Source organism: Sciurus carolinensis, chromosome 8 (genome assembly GCF_902686445.1).
Source record: "Sciurus carolinensis chromosome 8, mSciCar1.2, whole genome shotgun sequence".
NCBI classification, from domain to species: domain Eukaryota; kingdom Metazoa; phylum Chordata; class Mammalia; order Rodentia; family Sciuridae; genus Sciurus; species Sciurus carolinensis.
In genome coordinates, this window is record NC_062220.1 from 133,107,792 (window position 1) to 133,132,694 (window position 24,903).

The window sequence follows — 24,903 nt, forward strand, 5'->3', positions numbered from 1 at the left end:
ATACATATACTTACATATACAAACAGAACATAAACACATGCACCCACACATACTTTAATCATTATAAAACAGATCCATATCATCACCACCCAGTTAAGGAATAGATCATAAAAGCACTTCTGACACCCTGAAAAGTCTCCAGCTCAGCCTCAGGTATCTACTCTTCTGAATTTGCTTTCTTTATGGGTTTTGCCACCTGTAAGTACATCACTCCCTAAACAACATTGCTTTTTTTTTTTTTTTTTTTTTGCTTCTGAAATTTATATTAATGGAATCATACTTTATTGTCTTGCTTCTTTCCCTTGGTATTATTTGGAGACTCATTATGTCATTGTGATTAGCTGTAATTTATTCCTTTTCATTGCTGTATGAAAACACTGCAATATAAAATATTATCCTTCCTAATGTTGTTGGGCATTTGGGTTGCTTCCAGGTTTGTTTTTTTTTTTTTGTCACGATATTGTACAACACTATTTTGCATTGGGCGTTCTTGTAGCCCTCCCGAGAGTAGTTATAGAATGCACAAATCTCCCACGTTAGCAAATAGTGAATAGTGCCAAACTCTTTTTCACAGATCGTACCAACTTACACTCTCACTCCCATCAGTTATGTATGAGTGTAACTTCACATCTTTGTAATACTGTCGGAAATTTTAGTCTGTGTTTTTCATTTTCCTTGATTACAAACGTGATGGAGCACCTCTTATACACTTATTTGATGTCTTCTTTGGTGAAGTGCCTATTTAATTATCGTGTCTCGAATTTATTTAAAAATACCCTTTCAGGCTGTCTCAATGACCTTCACCAACTACTTGCAGGGCAGTCGCCCAGAGATGCAGTAAACCTGGCAGGCTGAGGATCGAGCTCAAAACATTTGCTGCCTTAGCTACAGTGGAGAACCGGTTTGTTTCACAAAGTAACAAGAACTTCTATTTAGCCCTGTGTGTAGGACAAAAAGTCCAGGAGAGGGGCCTTCCTCCCCACAGGTGGCCATGAGAGAGAAGAAAGACAGCGCCCTCCCTAGCGACCTCCCAAGGGATCCTGGACAAACACAAGCGTCCCTAACACTACAACCTGCGTAACCGCCAATTTCAAACTTCCAAGACCTGCCCTGCCGGGTTTGCCCTTCCCCTTTTCCTATTGGTCGCAAGTCAAAGGAAGAAGCAATTTGATTGGCTCTTCTTTCGACTTCCTCCGTCCCTTTAAGGACTTGGGCGTGGCCTGGTTGAGACGGCTCTGTCTATCATAGGATTTCGCGCGATGATTGGTCAAGGCACGGCGGAGCCCCGCCTGCGCCGTTCCCCGGGTTCAAACGCGGCGGCGGGAGGCGCGGGGCGGAGCAGAGCGCAGGCTTGCGGGGTCGGCTGAGCGTGAGTCTGGTCCCCCCACCCCCATTCTCCACCCGGCTCTGTCAGGCCAGGGGAAGGACCACCTCCACCCACACTCATTCCGGCTTCCCTCCTGCGGCGGGGAGGGCGGTGGTTCCACTTCCAGGGCTTGCCGGGGGCCGGGAGGGTGTGCCCGGGCTGGCGGTGCACGCGCCCACCCTCCACGGGAGCCGCAGGATCTCCCCGTGGTGCCTGGGGAGTGGGGCTTGAACCTCTCTTAAACGGCACAGTCCTGTGTATGTTCCACTCTGCTTCCTGTCAGCATTCCTCACTGAATTGTTCTCTCTAGTGGGGTCTTCAGCTCCTCATTGTCTGTGTGACCTGAACAATTTACTTACCCTCTCTGTTCCAGTGTCTTCATATTCCTCATCATCTTATACTTTCCCCCTCTCACTGCCTCATCCCCAGTGGCCTTCCTACCATTGTTGAAGGAGGCCAGGACCTGCCTCAGGACCACTGCCCTGGCTGTTTCCTGTCCCAGGGATATTGTACCTTTCTTTCCCTGGATAACAGCAAGGCTTGCTGCTCACCGCCTTCAGGTCTTCGTTCGAACGTTAGCTTCTCAGTGAAGTTTATGCAGATCATACTTTCCCACCTTCATTGCCCTTACCTTGCTCATTTTTTTTTTGCTGTGCTGGGGATTGAACCCAGGGCCTTGTGCTTGGGAGGCAAGCACTCTACCAGCTGAGCAACATCCCCAGCCCCTACCTTGCACATTTAAAGCAAACAAACAAACAAAACCCCAGCACTTACACCTTCCTGCATATACAAGTTTGCTTATTTCAGTTATTCATGTAATAACTATTTATTCTCAGTCACTATCTGTTAGGCTATGTGGGCACACAAATCCCTTCCTTTGTTGATCTTTTATTCAAAGAAGTGGGGGGGGGGGACAGATAATTAACACATTTATAAGTAAGAGCATATGTCAGGGAGGTGTATCCCCTCCTGTTACAGGTTGTAAAATCTGGCTTTTCTTCCCTGTGGCCAGACTGAGCTTCCTAAAACTGGGATAGTGGGTGATTTTCACCTTCCCTCCCTGAGAGCTTGAGGGAGATGAGGATTTCTCAAGCTCTTCCTGCCCAAAATGTCATTGCACACTTGACCTTTTCCCATAGCCCTTCAGCACCAGCGAGGAGATGCTGAAGTTCAAGTATGGAGCACGGAATACACAGGATGCTGGTACCGTTGAGCCCATTGCCAGCCGGGCCTCCAGGCTGAATCTCTTCTTCCAGGTAACAAGCTTCCTGCCAACAGTGCTCACCTGTGTGATTGCCTCAGCACCTTCCTTATCATTCAGCTTTGCTTTTTTTCATAGGACTGAGGTTGATATTTTAGGAGAAATCCTATCTGATATTTTCCATGTACTGATTGTATTGGAAAAAGGATCCACTGTGCAAATGGGTAGAGAACTGAACTTGCCCTTGGGAAATGTTTTTTTTATCATTTCTCACACTTCTGTTCTAAACTTCATCCTTTTATTAAAGAAAGCAGAACAAATGAACAAAGGCACTCTCTCTCTCTCTCTCTCTTTTATAACCAAAATTTCTGTAGGTATAATCTTATTTCATTTGAGGGATGTTTACTTTTTAGATTTAAAAAGAAAAGCCGATTTTGATAAATATTACACCTGTGTAATTCCCATCCTTCTCAAGATATATAACATTTCCTTCCTCCCAGAAGTGTTAAAACTTAATGTCATGAAGATATTTCCAAGTAGATTTCTAATCCTTTTGTTTCTGATATATATGGAATGCTGGTGAAGTAGGAATCCTTATTTGACTTATGAATTCGCAAGTTCAGAGAACAGACAGTGGTTAAGATTTTAGATTTGAATCCTGCTACCAGCACTTACTAGCTTTGTTTCTTCGGGTCAATGACCTTCTTTGGATTTGCTCTTTAAAACAGTTGGCACCTAATCACGGCGCTCTTGTGAGGGTTAAATAAAAGAATAGAGCACTTAGCACCTTGCTGGCTCTTGGTAGGCCCTTTATAAATGGTAACTACAGTTAATCCCAAGTGTAGCATAGTGTAGTTGTAGTCATGACATGTCTGTTAACAGAATTATAATTAGGCATGTATGTGGTTACCTAAATGATGATAAATAGTCATATTTTTTTTTAAATATTTTAAGTTATTGATGGACCTTTATTTATTTATTCATAATTGGTACTTCACACATGCTAGGCAAGTGCTCTACCACTGAGCCACAACCCCAGCCCAGTAATATGTTTTTGCTAACCTTTTTCCCCCTACAATATTAGTGTTGGGGAATGTTTGTACAGATCAGAGTAGAATTGGAAGATTAGGTTGTTCTGTGGGTTGATCCCTGTTATCATTTTAAGTCATGGGGTATTTTTTCACAAATGTGTGATCTGTCTCTGATCTTAGATGGTGGAAGGGCTGTTACTTTTAAGCCCTTTATTTTTATTTTTACTTCAGCATGTCTCCAACTTATTATGAAATAATTTAAGGGCCTATAATGTGATGACTGTAGTAACTGTAGCTATTGACATCTTCCTTATTATCTCACTTCAACCTTGTAACAGAGGTAAGGACTATTCTTATTTACACTTTAAAAAGCAGAAGATAAATATAGAGGTAGGCAAGGACTTACCCAAGATCATGCAGCTTCTAGTGGCAGAGTCAGGCTCCATCTTGGATCTGATTCCAAAGGCTGCTCACACAACCGCTGGGCCATGCTCCTAGAATGTATCATGTATTATTAACTGTATCTTATATTTTAATGTCATTGTATCAGTAAAGATTGTGAGTAAACCCTCAGTTCATCTTTTTTTAATGCCGAATGTCTCAGTCTGTTTTCTGTTGCTATAGCATAATGCCTGAAGAAAGGTATTTATAAAGAAAAGGCTTATTTAGCTCACAGTTCTGGATATTCAAGAGTATAGCATGGACTTCGCTTGGCTCTTGTGAGGGGCTCCTGGTGGAGGGTGTCACAATGGTGGGATTACATGGAGAAGATAGGAAGCCAGAGACTCAGGAAGGGCCAGTCTTGCTCTTTTTATAGCAACATGCTCTCACAGTTCCAGAGGGTGAGAAAAGCATTAATCCTTCTAAGATACTGAATCGCTTTCCACTAGGCCTCATCTCTTACAGCTTCATCTCTCTTATGTGGTCACACTGGGGACCAAGCCTACGTACAACACATGACCCTTGGAGGACAGACCACATCCAGACATAGCAAGACCCCCTCCTGCCAGGAAAGCCATTATTGCAAGCGTAGTCAGCATCTGACCTGTGCCATGTTCTTGAACTGTGCTGGTTTATTGAGGTTTAGATGCAGTAGCGAGTTTGTTTTCCATTCAGGTGAGTCCCCTAGACGCTCTCAGTTTTTCTTCTTTCCTCCTACTCAACCCTGCTTCCCAGCCTGTTCTCAGCCCGTGTTGGCAGATTTCCAGAGCCAGGAAAGTTCCACAAATCGCTGGGCAGACTTAGGTTTGCCAAGTAAGGATGTGAAAAAACAAAAAAGCCTGCTATCCTCTGGTCTGTTTATGTTCTACAGAAAGGGCATTTTAAGAAACGCCAAGAGGGGAAGAGCAGCATCTCAGAATAAAGGACCATTTTAAAATTTGAATGTGTTTAGCTTGATGAATGATGTCACCTGATGTTTGCTCTTCTCATTTCATTATGGGCTGTTGAAAACCTTGTTAGAAGGAGTCAGTTCTGCGTTTGGGAACCCCGGGTCTAGTTGTCTAAACTGACTGAAGAACAGAAGAACACAAAGGATCTTATCTTTCTGAGTTAGTGGCAACTACTGGTATATGGGGCCCACTGCTTCCCAAACCTGACTGAACTCCGAATCTCCTGGAAGACTTTTATAAAAGAGATTATAAGGTAGGATGTAGAAAATTTTAATTCAGGAGGGTGGGGATAGGACCAGAGAATCTTTTATCTTTTTTTTTTTTTTTAGTTCAGTATCTCCCAGTTCTGTAGTAAGAACTCAAATGCAGCCAGCCTCTTCATCTCGTTCAGTGCTGTGTGACAAACCCCTCACAAAGTTCAAAGCCACGGTGACTTCCTTTTTCTCAGCATTCTGTGGGTGCACCTCTGGTTAGACTCAGTGAGGTGGTTTCACTCCACCCTGTGACATCAGTTGGGGTCACATCTGCGACTGGAGAGTCTGGGCATTAGCTGCCCACTGGGCCTCCGTGTTCCCTCACCTGGCTTCTCTTATTCATGAAGTCTTTCATTACTCCGTAGTCCAGCCCAGGATTCTTCGTTTTTCTCTGTAAATGATAAAATAGTTATATTTTATGGGTAGTATAACACTGCCTTTGGGGACTAGGCACTGGGGGTCAGGTCCGCAGTGAACTCCAGAGCACATCCACTGCCTGGAGGGCTAGTGTCACGCAGCACCAGCTCCGTGTCACCAGGCAGGAGCGTGGGGCAAAGTCAGTAGATCCTCCAGTTTCGAGGGAAGCCAAGCATTCCATTTTCATGTGTGTGTGTGTGTGTGTGTGTGTGTGTGTGTGAGTGAGAGAGAGAGAGAGAGAGAGAGAGAGAGAGAGAAAGAAATACCCTGATTTTTAAATATTGGCAGATAATTCAAATTATTTTAAACACTACAGGCCAAACAAAACATGTCTGTGGGCTAGACACAGTCTGCCAGTTTGTAACTGTTCCTCCTGATCATGAATAAATTCGGCTTACAGTTACTCTGTACACACTACTCCGAATGAATTAAACTACTCTGAATGGATTAAGGAAATTGAAGTTTGTATCAACAGACTCTGGGCACACATGAAAGAAGTGACAGTCGTTGTTTCCTATTGTACAGACACAGAAAAGGGTCAGAACAAGCAGGTCCAGAATGAATGTTCCCATGAGCCTCAGGCATTAAGAATGAAGCATCCTGTTTTTTTTTTCCCCCCAATTTTTTTTAGTTGTAGATGGACATAATGCCTTTATTTTATTTGTTTATTTTATGTGGTGCCGAGGAGCGAACCTAGTACGTCACGTGTTTTAGACAAGTGCTCCACACTGAAGCACAACCCCAGCTGCAGGATCCTGTTTTTGAGATGGGATCTTGCTATATTGCCCAGTCTGGCTTTGAACACATGGTCCTCCTGCCTCAGCTTCCCAAGTAGCTGGGATTACAGATGCATGCCACCATTCCTGGTTTAGGACCCTTTCTTTCTTTTTCTTTTCTTTCTTTTTTTTTTTTTTTAATATTTTTAGTTGTAGATGGACACAATACCTTTATTTATTTTCATGTGTTGCTGAGGATCAAACCCAGTGCTTCACACATGCTAGGCAAGCGCTTTACCACTGAGCTACAGCCCCAGCCTTAGGACCCTTACTTATCTGTGATATGCTTGTGGGTTTTTTTCTTTCCAGGTGCTACCAAAAGAAACCCACGGTAATGCAATCATGCAAGTGACCATGACTGTCAATTGGTGCTGCTTTATAGAACAAAGCCACAAAATTGTGCTGGTAGAGTGTCGTGAGCAGTTAGTTGAGTTGGTGGCTTGTAATTTACTCTGTGTGGATGTTATTGATCAAAGCTTTTCATTATTGACAGTGTCTCCATCTGCTGTTTGCTGTTTTTAGGGGAAACCACCCTTCATGACTCAACAGCAGATGTCTCCTCTTTCCCGAGAAGGGATATTAGATGCCCTCTTTGTTCTCTTTGAAGAATGCAGTCAGCCTGCTCTGATGAAGATTAAGCATGTGAGCAACTTTGTCCAGAAGTGTAAGTTGGAGGAATTTTTTTTTTTTCTCAAAAACTGTCTGATATAGAATGTTACAAGAATGCCAAAGGCAGAATGAGATAGTGGTTGTTGGTAGTGGGTTAAAAACTGGTCTGAATAAGACAGACCCAGTTCCTCTTGTTGTAGCGGGGAGACCAGGTAAGTCAGGTTTCTTGGTTGCAAGTGACAGAAACTCAATTCAAAGATTGAATGTATTAACCATGAAATTGTCAAATCCAGAGACGAGTCAAGCTTCGAACAAGACTGGTTCCAGGAACTTGAATGATGTCATCTGGCCCCAGGTCCCATCCTTATACTTACTCTGGACTACCTTATCCATTAGCCATAGTAGACACCGTGCTTAGGGCTCATAGTATTTACTAAGTTTAATTTGTTTTAACTAGCTTAATTTAATCTAAAATCGTAAGAAAAAATGAATAATGATTCTGGATTATGGCTTTTTATTTATTTAAAATTTTTTGTGTGTGTGCTGGGGATTGAACCCAGGGCCTTATGCACACTAAGGACATACTTTATCAATGAACTATACCTTTAGCTCCCTGGATTGTATTCTTTATATGAATGTAGTCATAAAATGTAATTTGTAGTCATAAATGTAATTGTATTTTATTTCTTTTTTATGGAGAAGGGACTGATGAAGGCAAAAGTGCCGAGGGCCTCTCAGAATCATAAACCAGCCCTGCCTTCACCCTGTTTCAGACTTTGCTCAGTTTCCATGTGGTGGGGAGGTGCCCCAGTGGCTGCTGCTATCCCAGTTTTATATTCTTTTAGTTTATTCCAATGTTTTCAACCAGTGGTGATTTTACCCTGCAGCTCTCTTGGTAATATCTGGAGACACTTTTCATTGTCGTAACTAGGGGGTGGGGGAGGGTACCGCCAGGAGCTAATGGGTGAGTCAGAGATACTGCTAAATATCCTACAATGCACAAGAAGACCCCTACAACACAGAACTCCCTGGCCCCCAAAGTCAAGAGTGCCAAATTTGAGAAATACTGCCTTTTACAACATTGCTGTGTTACCTACCACTCTAAACTTCAGTGGCTTAAAACAACAGTCATTGTATTACTCTCATGAGTGTGTGGCTGATTGGACTCAGCTGGAGATTCCTCTGCTCTGTGAGACATTGGCCAAGATTGCAGTCATTTGGGGCTCTCCTGGGCTGGAATGTTCAAGATGGCTCCCTGAGTGTTTGGCTCCCTGCTGGAAGGCTGGACTCAGCTGTGATTCTGAGATGAGATCTCTCTTTTTCTCTATCCATCCCCATGAAGTCTCCATGCGAATCCCTTATGTGGCCTCTACATCAGGGGTCAGGGAGCTACAGCCTGTGATGCACATTTATAAACAAAGCTCTACTGGAACACTGCCATGCCTGCCTGTTTCTGTATTGCCTGTGGCCACTGTCACACTTCAACAGCATTTGAATAGTTGGGACAGAATTCAAAGGACTTGCAGAGCCTAAGCTATTTACTATCTGGTCCTTTAAGAAGAGGCTTTACTGACCCCTGATGTATGTGGTCTACAGCAGGACAACCACACTTCCATTTGGCAGCTCAGTGTTTCTAAGAGCATAAAAGTAGAAACTTCCAGCCTTTCTGAAGGCTCAGTCTTGGAATAGACATGGGATCTCTGGCTACTGTGTTAGTTTTCTATCACTATAACAAAATACCTGAGATAACTTTAAAAAAGGGAAGGTTTATTTTGGCTCATAGTTTGGGAGGTTTCGTTGGTCTCATTGCTTTTGGGGCTATGGCCAGGCAGTACATCATGGTGGGAGTGTGTGGTGGAGGAAACCTGTTCACCTCATGGCCAGGAACAAAAAGGAGAGAGGAAGAGTTGGGGTTCACTGTCTCGTTCAAGGGCTTGCCCTTGGTGACTGCGGTACCTCATACTAGGCCCCACATCTTAAAGGGAGGTGGCCTTTTGCTCTCCATGTGGCTCCCTATGTGGGCTCATATATCAGGGGTCAGGAAACTATAGCCTGTGAGTTTCACCACCTCCCAGTAGTGTCAAGCTGGGGGCCAAGCCTTTAACTCTGTGGGCCTTTGAGGGGCATTCCAGATCCAAACTATAGCAGCTGTGTTACACTATTTGAAGCAGATCATAGGGCCACCAGATTCCACATGTGAGCACACTGCACAGGGATGTGAATCCAAGTGGTGTGCTTCTTCGGGTATCATTTTTGGTGATGGACTTCTACACTTTCCCAAATGATTTTATTCCATTATTTAGATTTTCACAGTCCCAGGTAAGATTTTAACTGGCTCTGCTTTGGGTCGTTTGACTGTCAGGAGGTGAAGTATTGTGGTCCATCTTGTCTGGATTCCTCAAGTGGTCAGGGCATGGTGATTACCAGAACCTCATGGAATGGGGATGTGCAGTTACCCACAGGAACTAGGGGTGCCGAGTAAGCAAAATTGAGTGGGTCCACTCTAATAACCTTCAGTATTTACACATGTTGTCTGTTCTCGGTTTCCTCATCTGTGGAAAGTGGGTGATGTATATCTAATAGGGCTGTGAATGAGTTAATAGGCAGCCTTGGCTTATGTTACTTGGCTCATCACGGACAGTGTATGTTACCCAACAATGATAATCAACAACCTCGACAATATTTAATACGTTGTGTACCTTTAAAATGTACCTGGGGTATTTGTTCATCATTTTGTATTTATTTGAATATGCTTCTGCCTTCTCAAGTGGGGAGTGGGAGAGGAAGGAAAGTGCATTCCAAGACCAGCCATCTCCAGGCCCCTCCTCCTGCCCCTGGTTTCTTAAAAGCAGTTGCTCATCAGGAACCATTCAGTGATCTGGGACTGGGTTCAGGGGAATTCACATTGTTCCTGGCAGAACTCTTTTGCTGGGGACTGTTTCACTGGCTTCCCCAGGGAGGACTGTGAAAGGCCATGATTAAAGTCAGGTGATTACATTAATACGATTTCTTTTTTTTTTTTTTTTTTTCCTTTCAAGTATCTGTTTTGGAACGTAAGCTTTGCTTTTCCATGTGGAGAGGTGTCCATCAGTTGCTGCTGCCAATTTCTTGAGTCTTCCCATAGGAATGAGATTTTCTTTGGGGGCTGAGGTGGAAATGGAACTGAGACTCTCTCTCTGAAGTGGCACCTCCAGCAGAGATGCCCCTGATTTTGTGCAGGGTGGAGGTGAGGGGACAGGGAAGGAGCATCTGGGAACCAAGTAATGAATATTTTTCTTCCCTAATTATAGTCATGTGTCACTTAACTATGGGACTGTGTTCTGAGAAATGTGTCCTTAGGTGGTTTTGTCATTGGTGGGCGAAATAGAGTGCAGTTACAAAACCTGGATGAGATACATCAATCACTTGATGCTGACCTCTTTTTAAAAATAATTTTAAAACACATCCTTTAAATTTTTTAATTGACATGTACATATTTGAGACATAGTGTAATATTTTGGTACATGCTTATTTTAACATAATGATTAGATCAGGGTAATTGGTATATCCATCACCTTGAACATTTATCAGTTTGTTTGTTTTGGGAACATTCAGAATCCTCTCTATTGATGTGACCTCTTGACACAAGTGAGCTACAGTAAGCATGAGATGCTTACCATATAAGGTGTATACTCTAAAATCATGATAAAAGTATAGTATGTTATATACATAAATTAGTAAGATAGTCAATTATTATCATTATCAAATATGCTCTGTACATAATTACATACACTATACTTTGATGTGGCTGGCAGCTCAGTAGTTTTGTTTACACCAACATCACCACAAACCCGTAAGAAATGCATTGTGCTATGAAGTTAGGATGGCTATGATGTTACTAGGCAACGGGAATCTTTCAGCTCCACTGTAACCTTATTGGACCTCCATCCCATATGCTATCCCTTGTTGACCAAAATGTTGTTATGTGGCACATGACTTTACTCTTCAGTCTATCTCCTGTGCCTAAAACAATGTCTGGCATATATTAGATGCTTAATAAATTCTTGCTAAACGAGCATATTTTCAAAAATTAGAGCATTATAGTTATACATAGTAGCTGGGTTCATTCCATCAAAATCATACATGTATGTATGAAATCTGACCACTCCATTTCAGTCCCCGTTCCTCCCCCACCGAATGAACATATTTCTAATGAACAAAATAAGAGACAAACATTAAGTACAGTACCATGATGTTTAAAAAAAAAAAAACAGCAAATGTGATATTAAAACATATATAGAAAAGTATTGATAACAATCAGTTAGACTGTTCTTGGTGATTTGAAAGTAGCTGAAATTCTGTACCTTTTTTGTTACATTCACTATAGCAATAACCTTCTGAATGTTCCATAACTGTAGAATCTATGGATGCATGATAACTTTTGAGACCTTTTTTTTCCACTTGGAAACACAAGACAAAATTAAATATAAAAAGTTAAACATCATGTCTTCATCCTTTGGCTGTTAAGGTGGGGTAACTTATAAGCAATGGAAATTATTGCTCACAGTTCTGCATACTGGGAAGTCTGATCAAGAGGGCCCTCAGTCTGCTTCAAAGATGTCCCCTTCCTGCTGTGTCCTTATGTAGCAGGGAGGGTAAATACAGTCCTTTCAGCCTCTTCCTTAAGAGCACTAATTCCATTCACGAGGATGAAGCCCTCAGGCCTCACTCACTTCTGCAAAGCTCACCTATGCTCTCATCCTGGGATTAAGTTGCAACACAGGGCCAGCATGTGGGCACATGCCTGCATTTCCCAGGGACTTGGGAGTCTGAGGCAGGAGGATTCTGAGTTCAAGGCCAACCTCAGCTATTGAGCAAGACCCTGTCTCAAAAAATAAAAAGGACTGAGGATGTTGGTAAAGTGCCTGTGAGTTCAATCCGAAGTATCTGGCACACACAAAAAAAGTTTCAACACAGCATTTTGGGGGGACACAAACATTTAGATCATAGCACATCACATACATAGTAGTGAGAAAAATCACTCAGAATCTTTATGTGTCCGAGATAACCACTGCCAACAGTTTCATGCATAATGTTCCAATTTTTTGTGTGTGTCTGCTTTAAAAATATTGATTATGGAAATTTACAAACAGAATAGTATGAATCCCTGTGTGCCAATCAACCGACTCTAGCACTTGTCAGCCCACTTTATGCATGCTTTAACATTACTTGTTTAATTTTACACCACATAGATCACAAGTGTACAATGTTTTGCCACTAGCTTTCCTTCCTTAGCAATATATTTACTCAACAAATATTTACTGAGCACTTAGCTATGTTAGGTACTGGGTTGCAGCACTGATCAAAACAGACAAGAATTTCCTGTGGGAATATACATTCTAACATAGATTGACACCTGTCATTCATTTCAACATGTACTTAATTAATATTCCTCTGTGTGGGTGAACTTTTAGATTGTTTCCACTGCCCTCTTGATGGACCTTTAGTTGTTTCTGATGATTTTTGTGACAACTCTTCTTACCATGAGCATCTTCATATGTATCTTTTCCCCTGAGGACACGTATGTGGCTTTTGTGAATGACGGATTTCTAGAAATTGATATGTTGGATTACTGAGTTTCAAAAAAGAGAAGCAATTGACTCAGTGCTGTTGGCTTTTGCCCCCTCGGTCTGAATGTTTATCTGACAAAGCCATACCTTGACTACATTTGCATTTAGTGCTTTTTTGGGTCTTTAGTGTCATCTCAGTATTCTGTGCTGGACCACAAATACTTTGAAAAAGTATATAGGACTGAAGGGTTGATGTGATTCTGGGTCATAGAAGCAGCTGGTATCATGAGACACATCATGAAGTGCATTTTTTTAAATAGTCATAAACTTGATCTTAGCATCCTGCCTCTTCTCCTTGATCATCCAGAAGACTGGGTAAAAACATGGAGATTCGGAATGGTTTCTTTAAATTCTCAGAGTGTTGGGGTAGTTTTGCCTACAAAGCAGTTTGTCTACTTGTGTGATTGAGATGCCTGGCAGTCTCTAGTGGCAGACTCAGAGTTATTAAGTTGGGCAATGCCATAAGCCACTTTGGGGCTCAAGGCCTGGTAGGAAATTAAGAGAGATTGGCCTTGAGTAAGCAATGATGACATTGGGTTCAACCCAGAAATTTGCAAGTCAGCGTTATTTGGTGAATTGTAATTCAAAACTCAAATACTTGACATGAAAGAAACTTGGAAAGTGACTGGGAAGGAAGACAGAGCTTGGCACAGTGTTGTCAGGACCAAAGGCAAATGTCATGCAGCTCTCAACTTTGCTTCCATATTGTATTCTTCCTTATTCTCCATGGAGTATTTTAGATTTATTTTTTTACAGTGATCACAATGAACTCATGTGGCTCCACCAAAGGGGATCCCCAAGAGACTGAGCATGACAGGAAGCAGTGAGTGTGGTCTGTGGGTAGGAAGCCCTCAAAATGGTGGAGTTCACTATTTGTGCCTTGAAGAATTCACCTCCACCCGTGCAACAAAGGGATGGGTAATAATAATTACAGCTGTATTGACTGATCAGTCAAAATGCCACTCAGCGACAGTGATATGAAATGGCCCGTCTCTTTGTTGCTCCTCTCATTGTGTGAATGACTCATGGAGTAGAGTGTGACTCCAGAATGTGGTGTCCTTGGAGAATTGGTCCCCGGACCACCTGCAGATACTAAACTCCTTAGATGCTCAAGTCCCTTATATGAAGTGACATAGTAACTTGTGCTCAAGTCCCTTTTATGAAGTGACAACTTGTGCACATCCTTTGTATTCTTTAAATTATCTCTAGATCTTTTTGTGATACCCAGTACAGTGTCTACACACCACTTCATTTGCATGGATTCAGTGTAGTACTTGGTACATAGCGAATTCAATTATTGCTTTTTGAAACTTTCTGGAATTTTTGGTTTTTCCAAATATTTTTAACCTTAGATTGGTTGAATCTGCAGATGCAGAATATCTGGATGTGGAGGGCGACTGCTCCTAAATTTATCTGATTCCTGACCACTGAATGGCCATCCCTTCTAGTTTCTTGAGGATTCTAGTATCTGTGGGGAATTTCAATATATTCTCATGGTCTTCCACATGACAGCTTCCTTTGGGATTCTCCAGGATTTTTATTTATTTATTTATTTATTTATTTAGTGCTGGGGATTGAACCAAGGCTTACTGCTGAACTACACTGCCAGCCTAGGATGATTTTGATTGTGGGTGTCTCTCACCTTTTTTGATGGGTAACCCCTGTATATGATACAGTTTTTCCATAATATGCAGGATTCTGTTTTTGGGTCAGTCACCACAGTTCTCCTCCATTCTTACAAGTCAGTAAAGTCATTACACGTACAGCCACGTCTCAGCTTAGTGTAAGAGTGTTCATAAATGTACGTGAATTTCCAAAACCACCATCCATTTAGTCCATACTGCATACTTCGATGATCTCTGACTGCGGGATTGGACTTTTGTTAAGCAAAAGATTGTTGGAAGCCTGTCCAGATGTGTGGCAATGTTAGCCCTGTAGGGTAAATCTCAGAACTCTATTTGGTCCTTCAGGCTAAGCTCTGTCCCCTTTTTAAAACTCTGCCACATGTTAAAATGTATCAGACAACTTTCCATTGCTATTTCAAAATACCCGAGGAAGTCAACTTAAAGGTGGAAAGATTTTATTTTGACTCCTGATTTCAGAGGTTTCAGTCCATGGTCACTTGATCTTATCATTTTTGGGCCTGTTATGAGGCAGAACATCATGACAAGGAGCAAAACTACTCGCCTCATGGCAGCCAGAATGCAGAGAGAGGAGGGAGGGAGGGAAAGAGAAAAAAATAGGCTTTTATAACAAACTAGCTGCCCTAAACCCCATTAAGCTAAGAATCCATAAATGATTGAATCCATGGATGAGGTCAGAGCCATCATGACCTCCCCAAAGCCCCTGCCTATGAACAGTGCTATGTTGGGCTTCAACACATGAGGTTTTGGGGGAATACTTCAGATCCAAACCATAACAAGGCAAGGAAAGCATTACTCTGACTGACACCATGCAAGGGAGGTAAACTTGGGCTAATGGAATAATATTGAGCAGAGTACATGGAGTTAGAATGGAACGATCTGGAAGCTAACGCCAAAGGTGATTGAAATAAGAATTCTAATCCAGTCTAAAAATTGATGAGTATATTTGACCAAACACTGCCCTGCAGCCCTCAGAGAAAGAAGAAAGCATGGTTTGTAGCCTCCCTCCCTGTTTTCTAAGTCTACAGGATTCAAATTATGGCTACCATGGAAACCGTTCTTTGGAATTTCTGGAGCCCTTAATTTTAACTTAACGTATAAAAACACTTTTGTGCTGATTTTATAATTATTCATGATGGATGAGAAAGTGACTAAATGTCTTTTGACAGGGAAGACATAACTCTTTTTTCTTTCTTTCATAAAGATGCATGTATTCCAAGTGCTTTATTTTCCTGGGCGTAACTTCCTTCTTCTGCAGATTCTGACACCATAGCTGAGTTACAGGAGCTCCAACCTTCAGCAAAGGACTTTGAAGTCAGAAGTCTCGTAGGTTGTGGCCACTTTGCTGAAGTACAGGTGGTAAGAGAGAGAGCAACCGGGGACATCTATGCCATGAAAATCATGAAGAAGAAGGCCTTGTTGGCTCAGGAGCAGGTAAGAGCATTTTAACATCAGCCCTTCTCCTTTCTGTGCCAGAATGTTCATTGCAAAGACAGTAATCTGCTGAGTTGTCACCTAGGATCCAGCAAGTTTTCCTCTGACTCCATAGTTATTTCCAGTTGCATGGGCACAAAGCTCTCTTGTGTTCTTAGCTCTTCTCTGAGGTTGGGTCATTTTGAAGGCTCACACATTTCCATTGATTTCTGTATCATGATTCTATAGTTGTATTTTATTTTCAGAACCAAATTGGTCTTTTAACTCATGATTAAGATTTTTTATGACTGTCAGCTAGGGATCCAGGAATATGCATAGTATAGGGTAAATCAGATAGCATTTGCTTTTATAGGTGCTTTAGATATTTGTGTTGTGGGCATGTGTTTCTGACTTTAAAATAGGCCTTTGAAGAAGTTAAATAAAATTGTTACGTAGCTAGAGAGTTGCTTGTTTGATAAACGGTTAAGAAGTTATTTTTTTGGTGTGGTATTTTTCTTTCTTCTAAGAAAGGCTGCTATCTTTAGGCATATTGATTCATCTGCTGTGTTTTAGAGAGACTGCCATCAGCCTTGGAGTTCAGAGAGTAATTTATTAGTTACAGGCATTCTAGTGCACGTCATGTGTCCGGTAATGTACCCAGCTCTGTGGGAAGCCTGCAGTAGGAATTGAAGTTCCACAGCTATTACTTTCAGGGTTTAATAACAGCCTTGGAAAGTGGAGAAAAAAATGCAAGCATTGAAAGCAGGTGCTTTCCAGCTAAAGCATCGCAGAGGGGGAGAGCAATTAGCAAATTCATTAATGATGGTGTGAGGGGAGATGTCCTGCTGCCCAGGACAGTTAGGGAAAGTCCTCACTGAGGAGGGGTAAGGTAGGTTCTGGACAGAAGTGGTGAGAACATGCCAGATGTAAGTGTGGCATGTACGTTTTGAAACGATCACTTTCTGGAGGTTTGGGTATCAGAATGCTCTTTAGGGGTGTGTGTATGCGTGTGTGTGTGCATGTGTGTTGTGGTTTAGAACAAATATACGGAGAAATGGGTGGGTAGAGGACAATTGGGAGCCTCATTTCTTTCATTGTTATAAATATAACAAAATTTACCATTTTAACCATTTTTTGTGTATTATTCAATGTTTTTAAGAGCATTCACAGTGTCATACAACCACAACCACCATTCATTTCTGGAACTTTTTCATCATTCCAATCAGGAACTTTGTACCCATTATACAATAACTCCCCATCTCCCCAGGAACAGTAGTTTTCAATTGCAGTTCACTTGGTGAGGTGACTGGGATCATTTAGGCTTTTGGAAGGAGGTGGTTGGGATCTGGTTCCCTGTAGACTTTAGTGACTTTGTGTGGCCTCTAATCAGAGAAGCAGTGGAGAGTGGAAAGCTGCTTGTCAGAGACCAAGGATGATGTGGCCTCTGTGTTTTGAAATGAAATGTGAGCAGCATCATAGGAAGGAAAAATGATGGATGCTTGAACTAGTTTGGAAGACAGGAGTGGAGGCTGCTCACCCGGCCTCCCACATCAAGGTAGGACCCATCCATCAGCAGCGTACACTACCGAGCAGTCACTGCATCGGGTGTGTTTCTAGGTCCTTGGGCGGAGGCCTTGATGTAGCCCAGCCTTGCAGTGCTTCTGTCTTCAGTAGTGCATGTAGGAACTGCAGGCACATCCTAGAGCTGTTCAGATGTGCCCTTCTCCAGGTGAATGGCCTGAAATGACCACATCTGAGGTGTGACCTGGGCTTTTTAAAATCACACACATGCAGGAATTAATGAAAACCATCCACCCATTTCTGAAGAGGGTGATTGTAAGAGAAAAGTAGGGTCCTTCATAGAACCCTGGTGAGGATTTGGTATTTAAGGACCTGAGGAGAGAGAGGTTAGCACAGGGAGAAACTGAAAGGAAAAGTCAGAGGAGGTTAAGGACAAGTGGTGTCCTGCAAACAAAGCCTGTCACCGGGGAGCCCAGGGTACTGTGACAACCAGAAGAGGTCCTCAGAGACCATTCACTTTAGTGGAAGCTTCAGGGGTCAGAGTCAGTGTCAAGCAAGTAAAGGTGGAGTCTGTTCAGTCTTGCCAACCCCCACGAACACCTTTTATGTGTCAGCAAAAAGAAGGCTTCGTCCTCAGGGACAGTTGGCGATGGGCTGCAGGACTGTTCTCCAAATGGCTTAGATTTAGTCTTGGATGTGTGCATGGACAAACTATTTAAAAACCTTTAATAGTTTAACTAGTGCATCAAAGCCCACACTTCCACAGTTGTTGGAACTAAATGGGAGGTTTATTTATTTATTTTTATTAGAGCATTGTGGTTGTACATAGTAATCGTACACATTTTGATGAATTCATACATGTAAGGAATTTGATTTCCATTCCCGTTCCCCCCACTCTTCCTCCTCTCCTCCCTCCTCTTTCTCCCGCCTCTGCTCTACTGATTTTCCTTTCCCTAGTGTGTTTGTTTATTTTTGATTGCTACTTTCTACATATAGATAAAGAAATTCCCTTTGGTACATTTATATGTGCATTTCACATGATTTTGTTAAATTCATTCAATAGTTCCTACCCTTTCTCATCCTGAGAGGTATATTTAAAATTACATTTATTTACATTTTGAAACGATCACGAATTTATAGAAAAGTTGCAGGTGCAGTATATCAGTCAGGGCTCTTAGCAGAAATGGAACCAGTATAAATGTGTGTATATAACCACCACATACAGTGTTTTTTTCCCGAACTATTTGATACTTACAGTTTGCTCTCCATAGCAGTGGGTTCTGCTTCTGTGAATTCAATGAACTGCAAACTGAAATCATTTAGGGGGAAAATAATTGCATGTGTACTGAATATGTATTGGCTTTTATTCTTGTCATTATTCCCTAAAAAATATAGTATGACTATTTTCATAGCATTTATATTGTATTAGGTATTGTAAGTAGCCTAGAGGTGATTTTAAGTGTATGGGGAGATGTGTGTGGGTTGTACATAAATATTCTGTCATTTTGTGTCAGGGACTTGAGCATATGGAGATTTTGGTATACACAGGGGTCCTGGAACCAGTCCACCATGGATACTAAGCGATGACTGTGTATTTGTGTGTGTGCAAACACACGTATACATACACACATGTATACACATGATGTATATGCACATAGAATATATATACACACAAGGATCATAGAATATACACATAGGATGCATGTGTATATACATTTCTATAGAATTTATTTCATGTGGTTCGTTTACATGATGTGGAAACTGGAAATCTAAAGTTCATAGGGCAGGACAATAGGTTGGACATTCTTGAGTAGGAGCTGATGATACAGTCCTGAACTTCTTCCTCAGGGAAACTGCAATTTTGTTCTTATGCACTTTCAACTGATTGGATGAGGCCCACCCAGATTCCTGAGGAAAATCTCCTTAAAGGCAACTGATTATAGATGATAACTACATCTATAAACACCTTCACAGCAATACCGGAGTTAGTGTTTGAGTAACTGGGTGCTGTGAACTAGCCAGGTCAACATGTAAAATTAGTTATTGGAGAGTATAGCATTTCCCCTGCTGAACCCCTTGAAAGTAAGTTGCCAACTTGACCTGTTACTTCTGAAACTTTAGTATTTCCTTCACCAAGGACATTCTCTCACGAGCCACAATACAACTGTCAAAATCAGTAAATGAGCAGTGATACCTTAATGCTGGCTCTCTTCAGACTCCTTCAGGTTTCACCAGCTGTCCCCGTCACATCTTTTGGATCAAGGACCCAGTCTAGGATCACACCTGACGTTTACTTGTCTTGTCACTTCAGTCTCTTTGAATCTACATCTGTTCCTTACTTTTTCCTGGCTCTCGTGACCTGGATGATTCTGATGATTACAGGCCAGTTGTTTTGTAGAATTTAGATGTGTCTGATATTGCTCAGGCTTAGATCCTGGTTATAGATCTTTGGCAGAAATATTGCAGGTGGGAGATGCTGTTCTGATCACTCCAATAGGGGTTTCTGTTTGCCACATTCTGGATGATGTTCACTTTGATTTCTGCATTAAGTTGCTGCCTGCCACGCTCTTCCACGGTGGAGTTAAACTTTCCTCCTTTGTACCTAAATAAGATTTTATGAGGAGTTACCTTTCAATAATGGAAATATCCCAATCCTCATAAAACTTTCAATTTATTCATTTATATCTATGAGGACTTGATTTTCTTTTTCTATTTCAGTCAGTGTGTTACAATCTGTTATTATCATTATTTTTATACTTGAATTGTTTCCAAGTTGTCTCTTTAGGTTAGCTTTTGTGTCCCTTTGACAAATCATTCTCGAGTGCTTTGTTGTTTTCTGGTAATGCCGGAAGTTCTGGTTTCTCATGTATGTTTACTTTCCTTGGCATTAGTCTTTTCTCTAAGAAGACTTGTTCAGTGGAAAATGGTGTTTAGAGGCCAAGATCTGGACACTGGGTGTTCTCATTGCTATTGGGGTGACACTGCTCTCAGATTCCTTTCAGTGGACACTGCTAAGGAATACATGTATATTTGTATAGTATTCCTACTTGTACATACCCTATATATACACCAACAGGCATGTATACACACACACACATACCTCTGTTGATTTCTGTGTACCTATGTATTGAAAACTATATTTACTCTAGTATCTCTAATTCCAGTCCAACTCAAGAGGGTTCATTTTAGTTTTTACACTTTCCATGTTTACAACTATATTAGCTTTCTGTTGCTATAACAAATACCTGAAAATCAGCTTATAAAGAAAAAAAGGTTTATTCTTACTCACAGGTTGTAGGTTTCAGTCCATGGTTATTTGGCCCTGTTGCTTTTGAGCCTGTGGTGAGGAAGTAACATGCAACAGATCTGTTCACCTCATGGTCAGGATGTGAAAGAACAATGAAAGACTGGAGTCCCAATATCCCCTTCAACGATATGCCTCCAGTGACCTCCCACCAGGCTTCATCTCTTAAAAACCCCCTTGCTCCCATAGCATGATGGGCTGAGGACCAAACCTTTAACACATGAGCCTTTGGGGACACTTATCCAAACCATAGCAGTAACCCTATCCTCTGATGTTGACATTTTAATATTTTTACTAGTTTCTCAGCAGCCTGCATCCTCTTTACTAGCTTTGTTGTTATCCCCTGTCCCCTTGGTGGGTCCTGATAACCTGTTTCAGGTCACGCTTACACGTGGGTGTCCCCCCTAGAGTCCACAATGGCTACCACCTGGTTGCCACCCTGTGCACTGCCAGCTCCTGACTCCCTGTTCTTGGCTCTGTGGTTCTCCAGTACTTCCCTTGATTTGCTACACCTGATGGAACTGTTCAGGAAGGGAAGGTGAAGAGGGACAGAGACATTTATTTATTTGTTTTATTTGTTCTTTTTAGTTATACTTGACATAGGATGTATTTTGACATATTGTACGGACCTGGGGTATAACTTCCCATTCTTGTGGTTGTACATGATGTGGAGTTACACTGGTCGGGTATTCATATATGCACTGGGAACGTTAGGGACAGAGACATTTAGATTCAAAGGAAGTGGTTTGACTTTAAAGAAAGATATTAAGTAAGTAATTGGACAGTTAATATATGGCTCTGGCAAAAATTGTGGACAAAGTGGGTGAATAATAGGTTTATGGAATGCCGGGCTAAATGATGGCTTTATTTCTTTAAACTGGAAACATGAGTTTAGTCTTAAAGACAGAGCAAAGGTCATCCCCTGCCCTCCATTCCGTTCTTTATATTATAATTGTCTAAAGGGTTTCTTTTCCTCCTAGGTTTCATTTTTTGAGGAAGAACGGAACATATTATCTCGGAGCACAAGCCCTTGGATCCCCCAATTACAGTATGCCTTTCAGGATAAAAATAACCTTTACCTGGTGAGTCTTTACATCCATCTCTGGAATGAGTGGCGTGCCTGATAGTCAGATGCCACAGTTGCAGAATTGAATGTGGTTCTTGCCCCTGATGTCCATGGTGCCTCTCATTCATTCAGTTGCTTTCCTGACTTCCAGGTGTGTCTCCCTGTTCTCCTTGTTCTAAAGATGAAAAGCCAGCCCATTTAGAAACACCTCATGACTCCTGAGTCCTGCAGCTCTGGCTTAAAGGGCAATAACAAGAAATTGCTTATTTGGGAATAGAATCTTGCTTTTAATAGAATCTTGCTTTAATTTTCAAAAGTTAAAATAATGCATGGTTGTTAGAAGAAAATGCAGCCTGTTCTTATGAACTTGGAAACTAGAAGAGTTGATCTCCTAAAAGTGGAGAGTAGGATGGTGGTTGCCAGGGCTTGGGAAGGGTGGGGAGGGGAAGGATAGACGAGGGCTGGTAAACGTGTACAAAAATACAATTCGCTTGCAAGCACAAGGCCCTGGGTTCAATCCCCAGCACTGCAAAAAAAAAAAAAGGTAGAAAAAAAAAATACAGTTTGATAGGAGGCTTAGGTTTTTGTGTCCAATAGCATCAAAGGTAATAATTTATTATACATTTCAAAATAGCCAGAAGAGAAGATTTTGAATGTTCCCAACATAATCATGATAAATGTTTGGGGTGATGGGTATGCTAATTACCCTGTTTTGATCATCGCACATTGTATACATGTTTTGAAATATCATACCATACCTCGTGAATATGTAAAATTATTATGTGTCAGTTAAAAAGAAGAGAGAACCTACATGATGAGACAGGTATGAAGTAGGAAGGGTAGGCCTCTATTTTTTTTGCAAATCCCCCTCTCTAGGGAGACACGTGTTGATATTGTTCTTTTTGACCCTTAACTATGGCCTGGAGGTGGGGGAATTGAATCTGCTCATATAAAAATGATATGTTACTCTCCATTTGGCTCTTCAGCTCACTTTTTTTTTTTCTTGCCTTTTAACACTTTAACCCACATATCCTTGTGTGTCAGTACATACAGGTATGCGTCATTCTCTTCTTTCTTTTTGGTGCTGGGATTGAACCCAGGGACAACCTTGAGCTGTACCCCAGTCCCTGCTTCTTTCTTCAGGGTGGTGGCATAGTTTTCCCTGATATGCAGGGAGCATAACTTATAGAATGCTCAGTCTGATTTAGGGCCTTGTTTAGGTTTTTGGGGGATGACATTCATAAATTTAAGAAGTGTGTCCTAGAAACAATTTTTATTCCTGATTCAGCCTTTAAAACAAGACTAAACTGGCTGCAGTGGCACCTGCCTATAATCCCAGTGACTTGTGAAGCTGAGGCAGGAGCATTGCAAATTTGAGGCCAACCTCAGCAACTTAGTGAGACCCTGTCTGAGAATTAAAAAAAAGAAATAAATTTAAAAAAAAGAAAAAGAAGTACTGGGGATGTATCTTGGTGGAAAAGCACCTCCGTGTTCAATCCTCAGTACCAAAAAACAAAACAAAATTTATCATGTTACCTTGACTGGAGATAAACTTTTATAGGGCTCATATAACAGGAAAAGTAAGAGAGATGAACAGTCATCTGTCTTGGACTCTTGCTGGGCACTTTGTGATTTGCAATCAACAGTTTCACGTTAGTTGAAAACCCAGTGCCTGTGGAGAAGCCCTCCGGCCTCACCCGGCCTTCTGAGCAAATGTGTTGTCACATGAAAGGTTGGGAACCTGGCAGGCACTGATCATGTGCCCCTTCACCACCAGCAGCACGCCCCTGCCGTGTTCACGTCCGGGAACTTCCTTCCCTTGACCATCTCCTTGGACGCTTTCCTTGCTTGGGACCTGGAGTATGGAGCCCTCTCCTCCTCTGATGACCTTGGTGTATTCCTGGGGTCACCTCTGTTCCAGGTTACTTTCTGCCAGGCGACATTTGCCTTGTGCTCTCTGTGTTTGATGGGGCCTGTCCTGTTTGGGTGGATGGATGGGCTTCTTCATTAGCCCTCAGAAAGGTTCTCTGGATACAGCAGTGCTTCTGTTTGTTGTTTGTGTTCATGTCAAATTTTTTTAAACAATTTTTTATAAAGATGTTGACAGACCTTTTATTTTATTCATTTATTTATATGTGGTGCTTAGAATTGAACCCAGTGCCTCACACATGCCAGGCAAGTGCTCCATCACTGAGCCACAACCCAGCCCCCATGTTGGATTTTAATTGGAGCTCTGTAAGAAGTTTAGAACACCAGCTTGTGGGGATAAGCTTCATTTTCAAGGCAACATAGAGCATTTGCAGCTCTGGGGTCAGGAAGGACTGAGTTTTTTTTGGCAAAAATTTAGGGTCCACAGTTTTCCCGTCTGCCCTGCACTGTTCTGTAAACTCATTTTTCTCTTCCTTTGGATCGAAGAGCTCACCTTGATGTTTCATCTCATGAAGCTGCTGCTGCTTACTGTTAAGCATTGTTTGGGATTTTCATGCTATGAAGGTCGGTTTGGGTAAAGGTGATGACCAATTTTGAGTTCCTATGCAAAGGAACTCAGTTGAAGATTTAGGAGTCTAGTCACATGTGGCAAGCCACTGCTCAGTGGCTTGAGGGGCACCTGCTTGCCTTCCTGGTGGCCAGTGATGATCTGAGGTGTCCTGGGGGTGACACTGGGCTTCGGTTTTCTTGCCTGCTGGCTGTAGTGCTTTTTCATGGCACAGTGGTTTTCAGATCACACCTTCAGAGGGCGGTGTTGAGCATCTTATCCACTTTGTCATAGTGGGAAGAACCGTCCCTTTCTTTTTAGTTCCTAGTTGTGGATTTAGCTGCTGGGAACTTCTGCCTGGATAAAGCACTCCTGTAATATCTCTCAGAATGGGGATGGCTGCTGGTTCCTCTGCTAGGACAGCTCCCCGCTGGAGTGTTTTCTTGTTTGCTGTGGGTCGTCCCTCCTGATCTTACCACTGGCATTGGCATCTTCAGTTCCTTTTCAGATTTTCCATTTCCCATCTTGCAAGATGGGAAGGATCTTAAAAAATCGCCTCTTTCTAGAGTGCTGGTTGCCTCAGTCCCTTGATACTTGGATTCAAGAACATTTTTATACCCTTCTTTAGTAGCTCAATTGAGTATTACTGATGGGATCTTGCACTTATTTCCTTGTCTGTATTTTCTTCTCAAGTGATTTGGTATTTTGGAGTAAAATGCTTTCTAGAGGTATAATTTTTATATAGAAATTCAAACTTAGCATGGGAATCACGATATGTTGGTGGTTCCACCATCCTTTATTTGTAATTCTGAAATAGCCAGAGCTC

General features: G+C 41.9%; 1 protein-coding gene across 9 annotated transcripts in view; it reads left to right on the forward strand.

Moving 5' to 3' along the window:
- Positions 1-1,300: 1,300 nt before the first annotated feature.
- Positions 1,301-24,903, forward strand: part of Cit (citron rho-interacting serine/threonine kinase) — a 156,201-nt gene continuing 132,598 nt past the window's right edge. For all 9 annotated transcript variants that reach the window (XM_047560000.1, XM_047560001.1, XM_047560003.1 and 6 more), the window contains exons 1-5: positions 1,301-1,369; positions 2,506-2,622; positions 6,959-7,100; positions 15,556-15,731; positions 21,516-21,617. In XM_047560000.1, coding sequence (XP_047415956.1) covers positions 2,527-2,622; positions 6,959-7,100; positions 15,556-15,731; positions 21,516-21,617 — 516 coding nt within the window. In that variant the 5' untranslated portion in view covers positions 1,301-1,369; positions 2,506-2,526. The remainder of the gene's footprint in view (positions 1,370-2,505; positions 2,623-6,958; positions 7,101-15,555; positions 15,732-21,515; positions 21,618-24,903) is intronic.